General features: G+C 47.4%; 1 protein-coding gene across 6 annotated transcripts in view; it reads left to right on the forward strand.

The window, feature by feature from the left end:
* PALS2 (protein associated with LIN7 2, MAGUK p55 family member) overlaps nucleotides 1–14,458 on the forward strand; it is a 70,593-nt gene that overhangs the window by 51,122 nt on the left and 5,013 nt on the right. For all 6 annotated transcript variants that reach the window (XM_072650948.1, XM_072650949.1, XM_072650946.1 and 3 more), the window contains 6 exons: nucleotides 410–562; nucleotides 1,253–1,480; nucleotides 9,219–9,350; nucleotides 11,533–11,632; nucleotides 12,025–12,093; nucleotides 13,895–14,056. In XM_072650948.1, coding sequence (XP_072507049.1) covers nucleotides 410–562; nucleotides 1,253–1,480; nucleotides 9,219–9,350; nucleotides 11,533–11,632; nucleotides 12,025–12,093; nucleotides 13,895–14,056 — 844 coding nt within the window. The remainder of the gene's footprint in view (nucleotides 1–409; nucleotides 563–1,252; nucleotides 1,481–9,218; nucleotides 9,351–11,532; nucleotides 11,633–12,024; nucleotides 12,094–13,894; nucleotides 14,057–14,458) is intronic.

Genomic DNA, 14,458 nt, shown 5'->3' on the forward strand with positions numbered 1-14,458 from the left:
CTGAGCCTTCTGCCTTGCATCCATTACATGCCCAAAAAGCATGTGTGGGATTGCGTAGAATGGCCAGAATTGGCACCTTATGATAGGAGGGGCAGGCACCATTGAGTGAAGCATGTGTTTCAGGGAAAAATAATGGTCCTGCCAACAGACACAGGAGAGACAGCAGCAGGAGCAGGTTTTGTGGGGAAGGTTGGGGATTTGGTCTTTGCACCTGTTGAGTTTGGGATGTTCTGAGAATGTGGATCTGGTTCTTGGTGGAATGGGGGAGGATTAGTAGATTGTGTGGTGGGTGGCCTTGCTCTGGGCTTATGAACTAACTGGTTACTTTTGTTAAATGGAGGCAGCCCTTCTAGCAGGTTGGTAGTTCCTAAAAAAATTCCTAACAAGATGTTTGATCTGCCCTTTCTAGTCACTTTTGGAGGCCCATGATATCGTGGCATCAAAGTGTTATGACTCACCTCCATCTAGCCCAGAAATTAATCATTCCTCTGTGAACAACCAGCTGCTGCCGGTCGATGCTATTCGTATCCTTGGTATCCACAAGAAAGCAGGAGAGCCCTTGGTAAGAACATAGTCAGAATGCAGCTCTGCCTTAGCTGTGAGCTGTTAGGGAAGTATCAGAGGTCTAATACCTCCAATGTCTACCATTTGTACTCCAGCATCATGAATTTGAGAATGTCTCTATAACTATCCCCTCAATTTTATAAGCATGCAGATGACCTGAGCACAGTCCCCAAACCCCTTTTCTAGGGAAACTTATTATTTAGGGCCAGTAGGAGTGAACTGAGATGTGGGAGACATCCGAAGGGTGGTTCTTTTGTACCCTAAAGAAGGACAAATTCAGGTGACAAGACCATAGAAAATGTCATCTACTAGAGAAGTTGACATCCCTGGGCTCTGGCCATCCAAAAGCATGAATTCTCCTACTTGTTGCCATGTTCCCCCCTCATCTTCCTGGGCTGGGGATAAGGGCCACATACAGAGAAAATGGCCTCCTTCCTCTGCCTCCAGGGTCAAGAAGGCAGTGGCCACCAGCCTGCTCTACCCCTACCCCAGGCTCCCTGGCAGAGGTGCCAGATGAGCCTTGTTAAGAGAACCTTTACTAGGTGGGCAAAACCTGTTTGCTTCTCCCAAGGGTCCTTGATGTGGGCAGCAGTGAGCACTTGTATCTTGTTCTTTGCATGCCCAAGAGTCTCCAAGGGTACTTGTTGGTACCAGTATAAAGAAGGTGCTGTCGTTGCTTTCTCCTTAGGGTGTGACCTTTAGAGTGGAGAATAACGACCTGGTAATTGCCCGAATCCTTCATGGAGGAATGATAGATCGGCAGGGTCTCCTTCATGTGGGGGATGTTATTAAGGAGGTCAATGGTCATGAGGTCGGGAACAACCCCAAGGAGCTCCAGGAGCTCCTGAGAAGCATCAGCGGCAGCGTCACGCTGAAAATTCTGCCCAGCTACAGGGATGCTGTCACCCCTCAACAGGTGAGTAGGGGTGTGGAGAGACTTGGGGCAGACAGGTCATTGGCAGTCCCCCCTACCCCAGATGGCACTGGGAATACTTTGAGATATACTGTGGTTCTTTGTCATGCTGAAGAAAACGCTTTTACTAAGTTCAACAAACATTTGTTAAGTCTGCTCTGTGCAAAGACCTTGAGGAAAGGCAGAAATTCAGGGAGACATGACCCTGTTCTTGGGGAGCTTATGGTCTAGGGGGAGGAATATAGCAGAAACTATCATAAGAAGTGCTTGAAGGCTCTTTACCAACTGCAGAGATCAGGGAAGACTTCCTGTAGAAAATGTCATCATAGTGAGGCCGTAAAGGATGTGTCTCACCAGGTTGTCATGAATGGGAGGACCACATTTTAAAGGGGGTAGGGAGGATTATGAGGCATTTATCTGGAACACAGGCTGAAAGGAGGGGAATAGTTCAGGACAAGTGTGGAAATAAGTGCCAGATAGGCTGGCACTGAATGCCAGCTCAGTGGTGTTTGACTGGCTTTCGTCTTGCTCTGAGCATAGGTGTGGCATATGAATCAGGCCCTTGTGGAAAGGTGGAAGTGTGAAGACCCAGGCTGGCTGCTGGGTAGGTGACAGTGGTGACTGGAGTAGGGCAGCAGGAAAAGGAGTGGAAGGAGGCAAAGCAGACCGTGGAAGTCGGGGTGTACATTCTTACTGATGGACTACCATTGGGGTGAGGAAGAGGGACAGATGAGTGAGCATCAGGATTGTGAACAGGCATGAATTAGCCTTGCCTCTGCCAGAAAGAGGTTTTGGGAGAAGGTTATTGGGGTTCATTTTACACGTCTGGAGTCAGGTGACCTTTGGCTGAGGGCAGCTGGAGCTCAAGAGAGATTTGGAGAGATGCTCCCTGAAGAGGAGGAGGAGGAGGATGCTGGAGAAACAGTGACATGAGCATCAGAAGAGTCTGTGGGGAGGCAGGACGAGGGGAAGGAGGTCACCTGGGCTGGAGGGACGTCGGAGAGCATCCCATTCATTTGCGGTGTCTGCAGGGAGCCTTGGTCAGGGAGAGTCACCACCCAGGCTCAAGCTCGTCTGCCTGCCAAGCTTTGCTTCCCACGCAGCGAGCTTTCACATGGTCACACTGCTTCATACAGATGGTGAATTTTAGAAGCAATGATCTCCTGTATTTTCTAGAATGAAGGAAGATGAGGGAACCAGGTCAGAATAGGATGTCAGCAGCAGCAAAGCCCTGAATGGTCACGCCCCTGCCAGCTGAGTGTTGACAGGTTCAGTCACACTACTAGTTGTCATGTGCATCATTAAGTAAATATGGAGCACATGCTGTGTCCTGGGTGCAGAGGGGTGCAGCATACAGTCAGGGCCCTCCTGGAGCTTAAGAGACAGCGGGAGAAATAAGGCGTGGGCACAGAACTTTACCATACAGTATGCGATACACATCACACCTGAGCAGTACGGATGAAGAGACAGAGGAATACATAGAAAAATGGAGGTTGCCTTGGGCTTGGGTGGCCAAAGAAGGCACAAGGGCCACAGAATCAGCAGAGCACAGTGGATTCAAAGAAAGCCTATTCACTCAAACATGAGACTCACTTAAGAGAGTAAGCTGGAGGGCCCGCCAAGGATTGTCTATCTTGTATTTGTCTAGAGAGGGCTAAACAATAGCCAGTGAGAGCCATGCTGCATCGTCTGAGCATATAGTAAAACAGTGAGAGAGAATATTTTTTCCTTATGTCTACTTTGATATTTTAGAGAGCTGTGAGTCCTTTCCTCCCTCCAGGAATACAGATCCGAACCTCTCTGTAACTTAGCAGATGGTCTAACAGCCAACTCAGTGATGAGCATATCCAAACTTAACGAGGCTGGACGTTGAAGTGTGGACTTGGAATCCATCTTGGAAAAGCCCATTATCTGTTATTTTTTTCTCCTCCTCCTCTCATTCCCCTGTTTTCCACTCCCCATCATCCCTAAATGGGGCACCAGAGAAGGTTTTTAGTGGAGGTTTAAAATGTGTTTAAATTTTAAAATCTGTGATCATGAAAAATCTCTCCAAGACTTTTGCACGTCTCTGTTACAGAGAGCTCGAATCTGTACTTGCTTTAAAATCAAATACTGTTCTGAGCATGTGCAGGAGCCCAGATCCAAGCTGGCTCCTCCACTGGTGTGCTGGTTCATCATGCCCTTCCTACGCACAAAATTCGAACTGAAGCCAAAACTCTGTTACCTGCAGTCCTTGGCAGAGTCCAGTGGGTGGAGTTGTTTGTCACAGGGATCTGGAGAGGCGGTGGGCTGCTTCCAGAAGGGCCTGGCCAGAGCTGCTCTCCGCTAGGTCTGTGACCTCGTACGACTGCTGAAGCTGCTGGGAGGCAGACTGTAGAGGTGCTTGTGATCTCCCTCTCTTTTCCTAGGACCCCCCTTCTGGCTTTCCTGCCCCCTGCCTTGGGCCTCTGACCCTCAGAGTCCACCAGTTCTGTGATCCTGCTCTGGCCCCCCAGGATCAGGCTTCCTGGCCAGTCTGCCATCCTGCATCCCTCCCACCAGACCAGGCCTGACACCCTTTCACCTCCCTGGACCTTGGTGGCTTCTCTTTTTTCTTGTCTAAATGCCTTCAACTTACTGTAGAACATTTTCCTCACTCCTTGAGTCTTGCAAGGCCCTGCTTCCTTTGCTTTTGGCAGGTGACCTTGATTCCACACAAACACCTCCTTTCTTATCTTCCCACATCTCTGCCTGTCAGTGCCTCCTCTAAACTGCATCTTCAGCTGGGCCTTCTTCCTCTTCTGCTCCCTCCTCCATCACATCTTCTTTCCTTAGTCCTAAATTTCTTATACCACTTGTCACTTAACCACTTCCTTGCCTCCTGCTTCTCTGACCCCTCCATATGCTTCCTCTTCTATGCTGGTCCTTGATCTTTCTCTGTCTCTCTGTCTCTGTCTCTGTCTCTGTCTCTGTCTCTGTCTCTCCCTCTCCCTCTCCCTCCCTCCCTCCCTCCCTCCCTCCCTCCCTCTCTCTCTCTCTCTCTCTCTCTCTCTCTCTGTTTCTATCTGTCTCTCTCTGTCTCTGTGTCTCTCTGTCTCTGTCTCTCTCTCTTTCTCTCTGTTTCTGTCTGTCTCTCTCTGTCTCTGTTTCTCTCTCTCTCTCTCTGTTTTTCTGTCTCTCACTTCTCTCTCCCCTTTTTCCCCTTACTCTCCCCTTCCTCATGTCTGTGATCCCCTGTGATCCCCTCCTTTCCTTGCCACGCTCCTTGCTCAGACGCTCATCGCTTCACTCCTGGGCTGCTGTTGGACCTGACTCACTGGCCTCCCTGCATCCAGACTTGTTAATGCCACTGCAGGAGTCATTTTCCTAAAGAACCATAGCCACCATATTGGACTGCCTTCCATTGCTCACCAAGTATAGCCCAGCCTCTTTGGACTGGGATTTGAGGCCCCAGCCCCCCTTCCAGGCGGCTCTCCTTCCCATTCCTTTCCATCATATGCTCTGTGTTCTCACACTGGGTTGTTTTCACTCTTTGCTAAATACATATTATAACCTTCCTGCCTCTGTGTATGTTCACACTATCTCTTCCATGTGAATTGTCCTTCACTCCCATTTCCTGCCCATATTTCAACATCTGACCCACATGCCATCCTGCTCTGAAGCTTTGTCTGATCCCTCCCAGATAACATTCTTCCCAACACATGTGGATTTTAGTCCTTTTTAAAAATCTCTTTTGTTTTGCTTGCCTGTTTTACCTGCATCTGTTTTATCTCTGTGCCCTCTTCACCCCAAAAACAGTTCCTTACACATACTGGATACTCAATAAATACGTATTTAATGGATCAGTGAAAATACATTTACAGGAAAGGCTCAGAATTTTTTTTTTTTTAATGCCCCAAACACAGGCCCCGTGAGGGCAATATGATTCTTGGCCATAGAGACTCAGGGTCAGAAAAAATTCATTAATCTTCTACAGCTTTTTAATGATTAGGAACCAGGGAACTATTGCATTTGAACTACTAATTTTTTTCATCATTAATTCAAAAAATATTTTGACTTAAGGCATTTGAGCTTTTTTCAGAATGGCGTCTACCTGTACAGTGAGACCGGTCAGTCTGTGCCGTTACTGAAATGGCACCGCTTTGGCCTGGCCTTTCTGCCTTTCTCTGACTGATCTAGCCTTAAGGCCTCTGTTCTTTGCCTAAAAGAGGAAGGATCCCAGCTTTGTCTTGGGCAGGAGTGATCCTTTAGTGGATGGATCTGAAGGCCTGTTATGGTCAGCCACTGTGCCACGGATACAGAGAAAGGTAAAACAGGGCCCCCAATCTCAAGGAGCTCACGGTCTGATTGAGGGAGCAACATGGAATAATCAGGTAAGAAAGGAGGCGGTCAGCAGGGTAGGTGCTCAGGTCAAGGAGGCCCAGAATGACTCTTCACAGCTGGGACTTTGGTGGTGATTTGAAGGAAGCCAGAGAAACGAGGGGATCGAGATGAGGAAGCTGAGTGCTCCAGGCATGGAGGGTGGCCTGACAAAACCCTGGAGCCAGGGGCATGGAAGATCTTGATTATGGAGCATTTGGGAGGTTGGGAGTGTCCTAGAGTGTGCCCTAGGCATGAAGCTGAGGAGACTGGAAGGGCAGGAGGGGACCAGGTAATGCCAAGCAGAGCATTTTGTACATGACCCAGTGGTAACAGAGAGCCACAGGAGCTTATTGAGTAGGGGCTGACTTGGTCAGACCTGCACATTGGGACAGTTACTTTGGTGACTGAATGGAGGATCGGCTGGAGTGGGGAGAGACTCCCCCTGCAGCTATGGCCATAGTCCAGGCATAAGGTGATGAGGGTCTGCTCCGGAGGAGGGTGGGGGGACCAAGACAGAGGAGATGCTACAGGGGTGGAATTGGAAGCATGTGGACAGTGCGTTCCATGGCTGCCTATATGTAAAGCAGCTAAACAGTGACCTGGTTCCCAGAGCGAATGGCCAGAAAGCCAGCCAGATCTGTCCTGCATATTACATAGTTCTTTTCATTGATCTCCATGTTCTCTTGGTGATTCCTGTGGATGTGCATCATGGAATTCTACCATCCTCGAAGACTGAAGTACACATGCCCCAACAACCGTAGAGAGATGTTGGATTACCTGTGTGGGCCCCAGCACGACTTGGGGCAAGATGCATGGAGGAGGATTGCTGGGGCACAGGAGACTGTAAAGTGCTGGGCCAGTTGTGGAATCTTGGGACGCTGCAGGAAAGGGAATCTACCACCCTGGGGATCCTTGATGGAAGCCTGTCCTGGGGCAGAGATAAGAATTACAGAGGATAAGATGGTATCAGGCTGCAGTCTGTATCACTGAAGAGAATGCCTGCATTCACTGAAGTGAAGTATGCAAGAATTGAATTTGTCCAAATGCTTGATCTAACTTAGTCAAGAATGTCCATTGGTTTGATTTGAACCTTGCAGGTTGATGTCCTTTGAAAGATGGCTCCTGTTTGTGAAGCCTCCATTGGAGGAGCAGGGGCAGGGGGAGCTCTGGGCACCTCCACCCCACCCAGTCTTCCTTGCTGTCTGGCCAGGCCCAGATACCTTCAATATTTGCTAGTGTCATCTAGAAGAGTTTCAGGGCCACTGCTGCTCCCAACACCTAGTAAGCACTTATTGGGCCGAATGGAACACATGGAGATGTTGGGAGCCCAGGGAAGCTGGTGCTGCTGCCTGTGCTCGTTTTTACAGCCTCATTTATGGAATTGGAAACCGGAGGTTTTGGACAGATTTTCAGCAGAGCATTTCAGATAGGAGTTTGTTCGTGGCATCTTGGGCACAGTGTTTCTGTGTTCACCCCAACCAGAACATCCACCACCAAACTTAACCTTCTGTACTTAGCCAGAGTACTGACTTGCATGTCACTGTCCAGTTTGTGAAGTTCACCGTTGGTATGTTTAGAATGTTGTCCTCCATGAAAACCTTGGCTTACTAGTGATTCTCAGCATTGACGCTGAGCCTTTCCAGCCATAGTGAAACTTACTTGAATGTTGTCCATTAATATCCTCAGACAGTAAATGACTAAATGACGGTAGTTAACCCCGCCAGCTGCTCTTGGAGTTAATGATTTGGTGTTTTAAGCTTATTCTCAGATCACTATTTGTATACGTTAAACTTATTTCTGTTGTCTGTTAATGTTTATACAGTGTTTTCTCTTTACAACAACCAGATGAGGGAAGTAGGATAAATATTATTATCCCTATTTTAGAGATGGGGGCATGGGGACCCAAAGAAGTGAAGTGACTTTCCTAAGATCGCATGGCTAGGAACTGTCCAAGTCAGGATCCTAGCACATTTCCCTGAACTCCGGACCCAGCCTTCTAGCACAGTCCCCACATCGTGTAGTGTGAGAGTCATCCAGTGTATATGTTGGTTTCATTTGGGGAGTAGCTCATCCTCACTAGCGTTCATTTTGTTCTCTTGCTTTGTAACCGTAATAAATGCTATTGGAACCAGGGAGTAATAAGTGAGGACTTTGGCAATCCTGCAGGAAGGAGCCCAGTTGAATACCTTTAAATATGTTTCAGAGAAGCCTAAGTATGTTTCCCTTCTTGTTTTAAACATCTCATTGTCAGTAGATTACAGACTAGAAATTCCTGACGCCTTTAATATTTAAATTGGAGGGAGACGTGTGCCACCCTTCCACAGTAGCAGCAGTAAGTGACCGTAAGAGGCTGCTCCTTGGAGGGGACGTGGAGGAGGGGATGGTCATGGCCGCTCATGCCTTTCCTGTGGCAAGCCTCCTCCTTTCTCCAGTGGTAACACCCAAGCTGAGAACAGCTGGGTGGCACCTAATTGTCCAGGCCTGGACTCTTGGGCTGTCATGCACACAACTGCACTGTGAACAGGGTTGTAGACAGGTCTTAAGTATTATTTTTTAAACATATCAACTGTAAATTGACTAATGATAACTTGTATGATTATTAATGAGTAATTATTTATTATATCATTATAGTTATATATAATTATAATATATAATAATTATTATTATTGATTATTAATTAATGATTCTTATTACTGTTTTACTTGCAATCTGGCTTCATATCTTCAAGGACAAAATTATATAGAATCACCAGGCACAGCTAGAAGAGTATAAAACAGTGTGTTTTCCTGACAGTTTTCTTAATGACAAAATTGTCTTATGAATTAATAACAAAAAAGAAGTGTCAAAAACACAGTGGCCCAAGGAAGTGTATTTCTGGAATTTTTACCTAATGAGGATGAGACATCTACTGTGGGCCTGTTATTCTTTAGAACTATCAAATGTATCTTGTGAAAATTGATTATGATGATGCAGGGAAAAGAAAGAATTTTTAGATAAAAAAACCAAGTGTGGCCACTTCAGCAGAACCTGCTGTCACCATGCCCTGGGTGCTTGCTGGTGAGTGGCAGGGAGCCACAGGATGTGTGCTGGGGGTTGTCTCATCCACTACCCTACTTATGTCTCAGTTGGGTGGGCAGGAATTCAGCTTGTAAACTGGATTGCAGTATTTTGTGGCATTTGGGTGTGAAATAAAATGGGCATGGTTGGGGTGGAATGGTTTGCTTGACCTCAGAAGCTGCAGTGGCATCTTGGTATCTAACCTTCAGAGCATTTCCCTGGCAGAGGTCAGCTGGGCTTCTGCTGGCCCACCAAACAAACCTGATCAAGAATACAAGAGCACATGACAACTCCCCATCTCTAGCAGCCTTAGCTCTTGTCATTCTGCGAACTCTCCTTTCAGGTGTTTGTAAAGTGTCATTTTGATTACGACCCCTACAACGACAACCTGATTCCCTGTAAAGAGGCAGGACTGAAATTTTCAAAGGGAGAAATTCTGCAGATTGTCAACCGCGAAGACCCAAACTGGTGGCAGGTGAGTAGGACTCTCCCCACCTCTGTGAAGCTTTTGAATTTGGTTCCTTAGCTCAGTTCAATCTGAGGATATTCAGAGACACTTAGGTCCCTTTTTCCTCCATTGCTACACCTCTTCCAGGATCACAGGCCTTTCACAAACATCTTTCCTCTGCTGGATGCACTCCGCAGAGGTCTCCTCATGGTTCAGCATGTCCTTGGGCCTATGTCCTCCCACCTAACAGGGGCTGCTGGATTTGAATTTTCCTTTGGGCAAGGGGACCTTGAGAGCCCCTTTTGGCGTGTTTCTTTTATCTCTGGTTATTTTATATGTTTTCTATGGGCGCATTTGTCTTCTCATCCCCTCCAGATATAGCTGTGGGTAAGAGCATAGGGAAGGGAACCCGATTCATCCAGCGCCTTGGTAAGACTAATAATAGTCATTTGTATTTTTATAGCATTTTACAATTACAACGCACTTTCTTCTGCATCATTTCATTTTTTTCACAGCAGCAATCCAGCCAAATTGTCAGTACTAGGATTGTTGCTGTCGTTTTTATAGATGGAGAAACTGAGGCCAGGACATGAAAGATCCAGGCCTCCAGCCTTGGTCACTGCCTACGTGACCAGCGCTCATGCGGTTGTCCCCAGAAGCATGGGCCATTTTCTCCTAACACCATGTTGGAGAGAGCAGCTCCAGGCTCCCAGGCCTGAGGCGGCTCTCCTCAGGAAGGCAGAGTTGGCCCAGGGCTCTTCCTTTGTTTCTTGGGGGCCAGTAAGGTGAAGTGGATTTTTTTTCTTCCCTCCCCCAGGGGAGCTCACTTTCTGTATCCTGTGATGAGGCTCCCTTCCCTGCCCCTTGGGCCCTTTGTGCACCTGGCAATAGAGGGGATCACTCTCCAAGCTGATCAGCTGAAAAGCCAGAAGTTGTATGTGTGTGTGTGAGAGCGGCATGCACGTGGGTATGCATGTGTGCATGTTCATGTGTGTGTGTGTTTGTGTGTATGAGAGGCTCACAAGCGTCTGTGGGTAGATCTCCCAGTGTGGGGCTCATCTCACTGAAAACAGACAAGGAAAATGGACAAAGGGTTGAGGTTTTGGGTTTTGGGGTTGTTTTTTTTTTGGATTGTACAAAACTCGACATTTCCCTGAAGTGGTATTTTTGATCTAAGTAGACCACAGCCCACTAAAACTGTAAAAATGTTAACGGTCATTTTCATTTTAAACTGTAACAGTACTATGTCCAGATGTTAATATGTAATATATGTAATATATTGTTATATTGCTACACATAACGCATTATTTGAAATATAAATCTGATGTATAAAAGAGCATTTCTCTTCAGTGAATGAATCCTAAAGGGAGTGAACCAGAATTGAAGTTGGATCCCGGGTCCTTGGACCTTCTGTTCAGGCTGTAACCGCCCTCAGCTTAGAGGATCCACTTTCAAAGCTGATTCTCCCTTTGGAACGTCCTCCTCTTTCCCATTTCGCCTTTTCCTGCCAAGGGATTCTTCTCTAAGTTCTTTGTTCTCATAATTCCTTCAGCATCCTTGCTCTTTATCCAGCCTTGAGGTCTTTCCTTTTAGATATTATTATCAGTAGTGACAGTTGATGATTATAGTTCATATATAACCTGTTATGTATTGGTATGACTAACATGTAATTAAAATTGTTAATTAATATTATTAGTAATATTAGCTAGCATTTATGTAACACTTTGAGATTTGCAGAGTATTTTACAGATATTACCTTATTCCCAAAACAACTCTGTAAGGCTGGTGTTATCCTCCTTTTACAGTTGAGGAAACCGAGGCTGATCACGGTTCAATGACTTGCCCTTGTACACAGTTATTAGTGTTGAGGCCAGATTTGAACTCAGGTTTTCCTGACTCCAGGTCCAGCCTCTATGCTTTGATTGTTTGTCTTGTAATCAGTCACACTTCTTGAATGCAAAGTCCCACCAGGTAAGAGAGCCCATATACAGTTACATGTCTGGAAGGCTCAACATTTAACTCTAGCTGGCAAAGACTGAGCCCCTGATGCTGCAGCAGTGCCCGTTTTATGCCCTCCCTGGAGCTGGCTTGGATTAGGCCCCAAACAAGCCATTTCCATGGGCTCCTGTGCTTTGGGCTGGCTGCTGGCTGTCCTGTTACGGAAGGGGGCTTGACCACTGGACTTTTAAAGGCCTTTATTTGATTTCAGGCTAACCACGTAAAGGAGGGAGGAAGTGCTGGCCTCATCCCCAGCCAGTTCCTGGAAGAGAAGAGGAAGGCGTTTGTGAGAAGAGACTGGGACAGCCCAGGTGAGGTGCTCTGCGTGGACCACCTCCCTTTGCCTCGTTCACCTACAGAAGCAAGAAACTGGATGAGAACCCCATCTCGGCCTCCCCCCTTCCAGTGGTTTGGCGTTTCTGCCAGTCACAGGCAGCTCTTCCTCCCTCTCTGCTGCCTGCCTTGGGCCCAAAGCAGGCACTGTGGGCATCAGCCTGTTATTGCCAGTGGGTGCTTGCTTGTTTTTCCAGTTACCTGGAACTACGTAAGTTTAGGTGGAAACTCACTTTATACACTCAGTGCTCAGTTTCCCCTTCCACCACCCCCCACCCTCCTGGGACAGAGCACCCCTATTTGATTTCATGTGAGCGTTTCCCTATGTTCTGACCAGCTGTTTAACACACATTTATCATCTTGTCTTCAGGGCCTTTTTGTGGAACTATAAGCAGCAAAAAAAAGAAAAAGATGATGTATCTCACCACCCGAAATGCAGGTATTTTGAGATACTTGTTAAAAGTCTAAATGAAATCTGTAGCCTCATAAAGCATGAACTCTGATGTCTAATTCAGAATAAATGTCATCTTGGGCCGAGCATTGGGGGATATTCTCCACAGGGAAGGCTGTGATGCTATTACTTGGTGCATTTCTGTGGGCTTTTTTTGATGAAGGTCATGAATATGTGGGACTCACAGGCTTCTGCCACTGACTGAGAGCTTCTCCCACCTGATAATCTGATCGAAGCTGGCTGTTTAAGTAGCTTCTCTTTAGTCACTTCTAATCGTTGATAGAATGATTTCCTCTCTTTTTAGAAGATTTTTACTGAAATAAACTGAAAACATTTGTTCAGGCAAATTTCTTCCTGACAAAGTGAAATGCAGCCCTTTGATCAAGCGAGTGAACCCCAGAATCCCAGGATTTAGAGTTGGGGGAACCATCAAGGGACTTGTCCAGTCCTATGATTTTACAAGGAAACTGCAACTCTCCAAGGCCCCAGGGCTCTCCCCAGCTCCACCCGCTGCCTCTGTGGGAAGAGCCCTGTCCTGGGATTCCCAAGCTCCGAGTTGGGGCTGCCTGATCTCCCATTTCATATGCTGTTCACATGATTCTCAGCCCTCCTCTGGACAGGACCTCTGAGGCCATTGGGGCCGACCCCCTCCTTTTACAGGGAAGGAAACTGAGGCCCAGGATGAGGAAGGGCCTCATCCAGGGCCCTGCAGGCTAGCATGTGAGCCCAAGATGCCTGACAACAGTTGGGGCTCCTCCTACTCTCCCAAGTTGTCCATTTCCTGATGGGTTTCTCTCCCCCACCTGGATGAGAAGGGAGCCTAGAGGCCTTTGTCAAGAGAAAATCACTCTTCTAGCCCTGACAGAGGGACTAGTTCTCACCTCTTCTCTCACTTTGGACCAAATGTCCTGATAAAAGGCAAACCTGCCATCCAGAAGAGAAATAAAGGGACGCCAGAAACAGATTTTAATGTTACCTCCTCAAAACAAGGAGAAACAGTGATAGAGACAGTTTTCAAGTAGAGACAATGTCCTTTTGGTTTCCAAGACTCAGTCCTGTTCCCGCGAGGATTCTTTGAAGGCCCAGATGAGGCACCTAGTGTGTTGGAGTTGACAGGATGGGGACCAGCTGAAGTGTATGCGCCCCTGTGGGTGCATCCCTAGAAACCTGTGCAAATATCTGTGTGTTGAGTTCTGTTTCACCACTGCCTTATGTCTCTCTACTGAAATTGGAATGAAAATGACCTATAAACCTCACTTACATTTTGTGCATTTTCTCACTCAGCTCCTGAGAGAATGGGATGCACACCTACAGAGGTGATGCAACCTGAAAAGGGAGTTTGCCCATAGCTTCATGACTGTGGCGTCACAAATAGTACTTGGAAGGAGGTGGCAGAAGCTTTTTCCTAGGGGTTCCCAGGGGGCACAGGCAGAGCCCTGAGGCAGGCCAGTGCCAGTTTATATATATACCATGTCCTGGCCTTAACCAGACAGAAGGGAAAGGCTGACAGTCCCCTGGCATTCCTTTCTCTTCTTTGCTGAGCCGAGTCCCTGGGAAGGGGTAGAGTGTTGCCTGGATCCCAATCCTGAGGTGAAGGCCGATGCTGGGCTGTCTTTGGCCAGTGGAGCTTCTGTGTGAGACACAGTGAAGGCACGGTGACCTGTGCGGAAGTCTGATCTCAGCCTCATGATCAGGTCCCAGGAGACCCTTTGGTTCTGAAGGCCTTGTCATTAGCAGAACAGACACAGACATTGGCTATGCCTGACGCTGTCCTCTTCTGTATATTTAGAATTTGACCGACATGAAATCCAGATTTATGAGGAAGTAGCAAAGATGCCTCCTTTCCAGAGGAAGACATTGGTGTTGATAGGGGCCCAGGGGGTTGGCCGGAGAAGCCTGAAGAACAGGTTCATTGTCCTGAACCCCACGAGGTTTGGGACCACGGTACCATGTAAGTCACCACCTCTTCCTTTCTGTGTGAATGCCAAAAGATGCCCAGTGTGTTGGTGCCCGAGGCACAGGGAGCAGGGCTGCCACCTGTCTGTTCTCTGGACGCCCCACTTCTCTCGTGCCTCTTTTTCTGCCAGCATCATTTTCAAAATCTAGCAGTGGGTGGAGCTAGGATGCATACTGAGACACACTGTACAAGGAATGACATTCATTCCATCTCACTTCATCTTAACAAACTCGAGATGGCCACAGAGAAGCTGCGAGCTGGACAGTGACTTCCTAGAAGTTAGGCACTGCCTCCCAGGTGTGGTCACAGATTGGGGGTCAGAGAACATGTACTCATCCTTGTACTTTCAGATAAACTTGGTTTATGGTTGTGTAAGAGGTGTGGGACCATAGGGAC

This window comes from Notamacropus eugenii, chromosome 3, assembly GCF_028372415.1.
Source record: "Notamacropus eugenii isolate mMacEug1 chromosome 3, mMacEug1.pri_v2, whole genome shotgun sequence".
NCBI lineage: Eukaryota > Metazoa > Chordata > Mammalia > Diprotodontia > Macropodidae > Notamacropus > Notamacropus eugenii.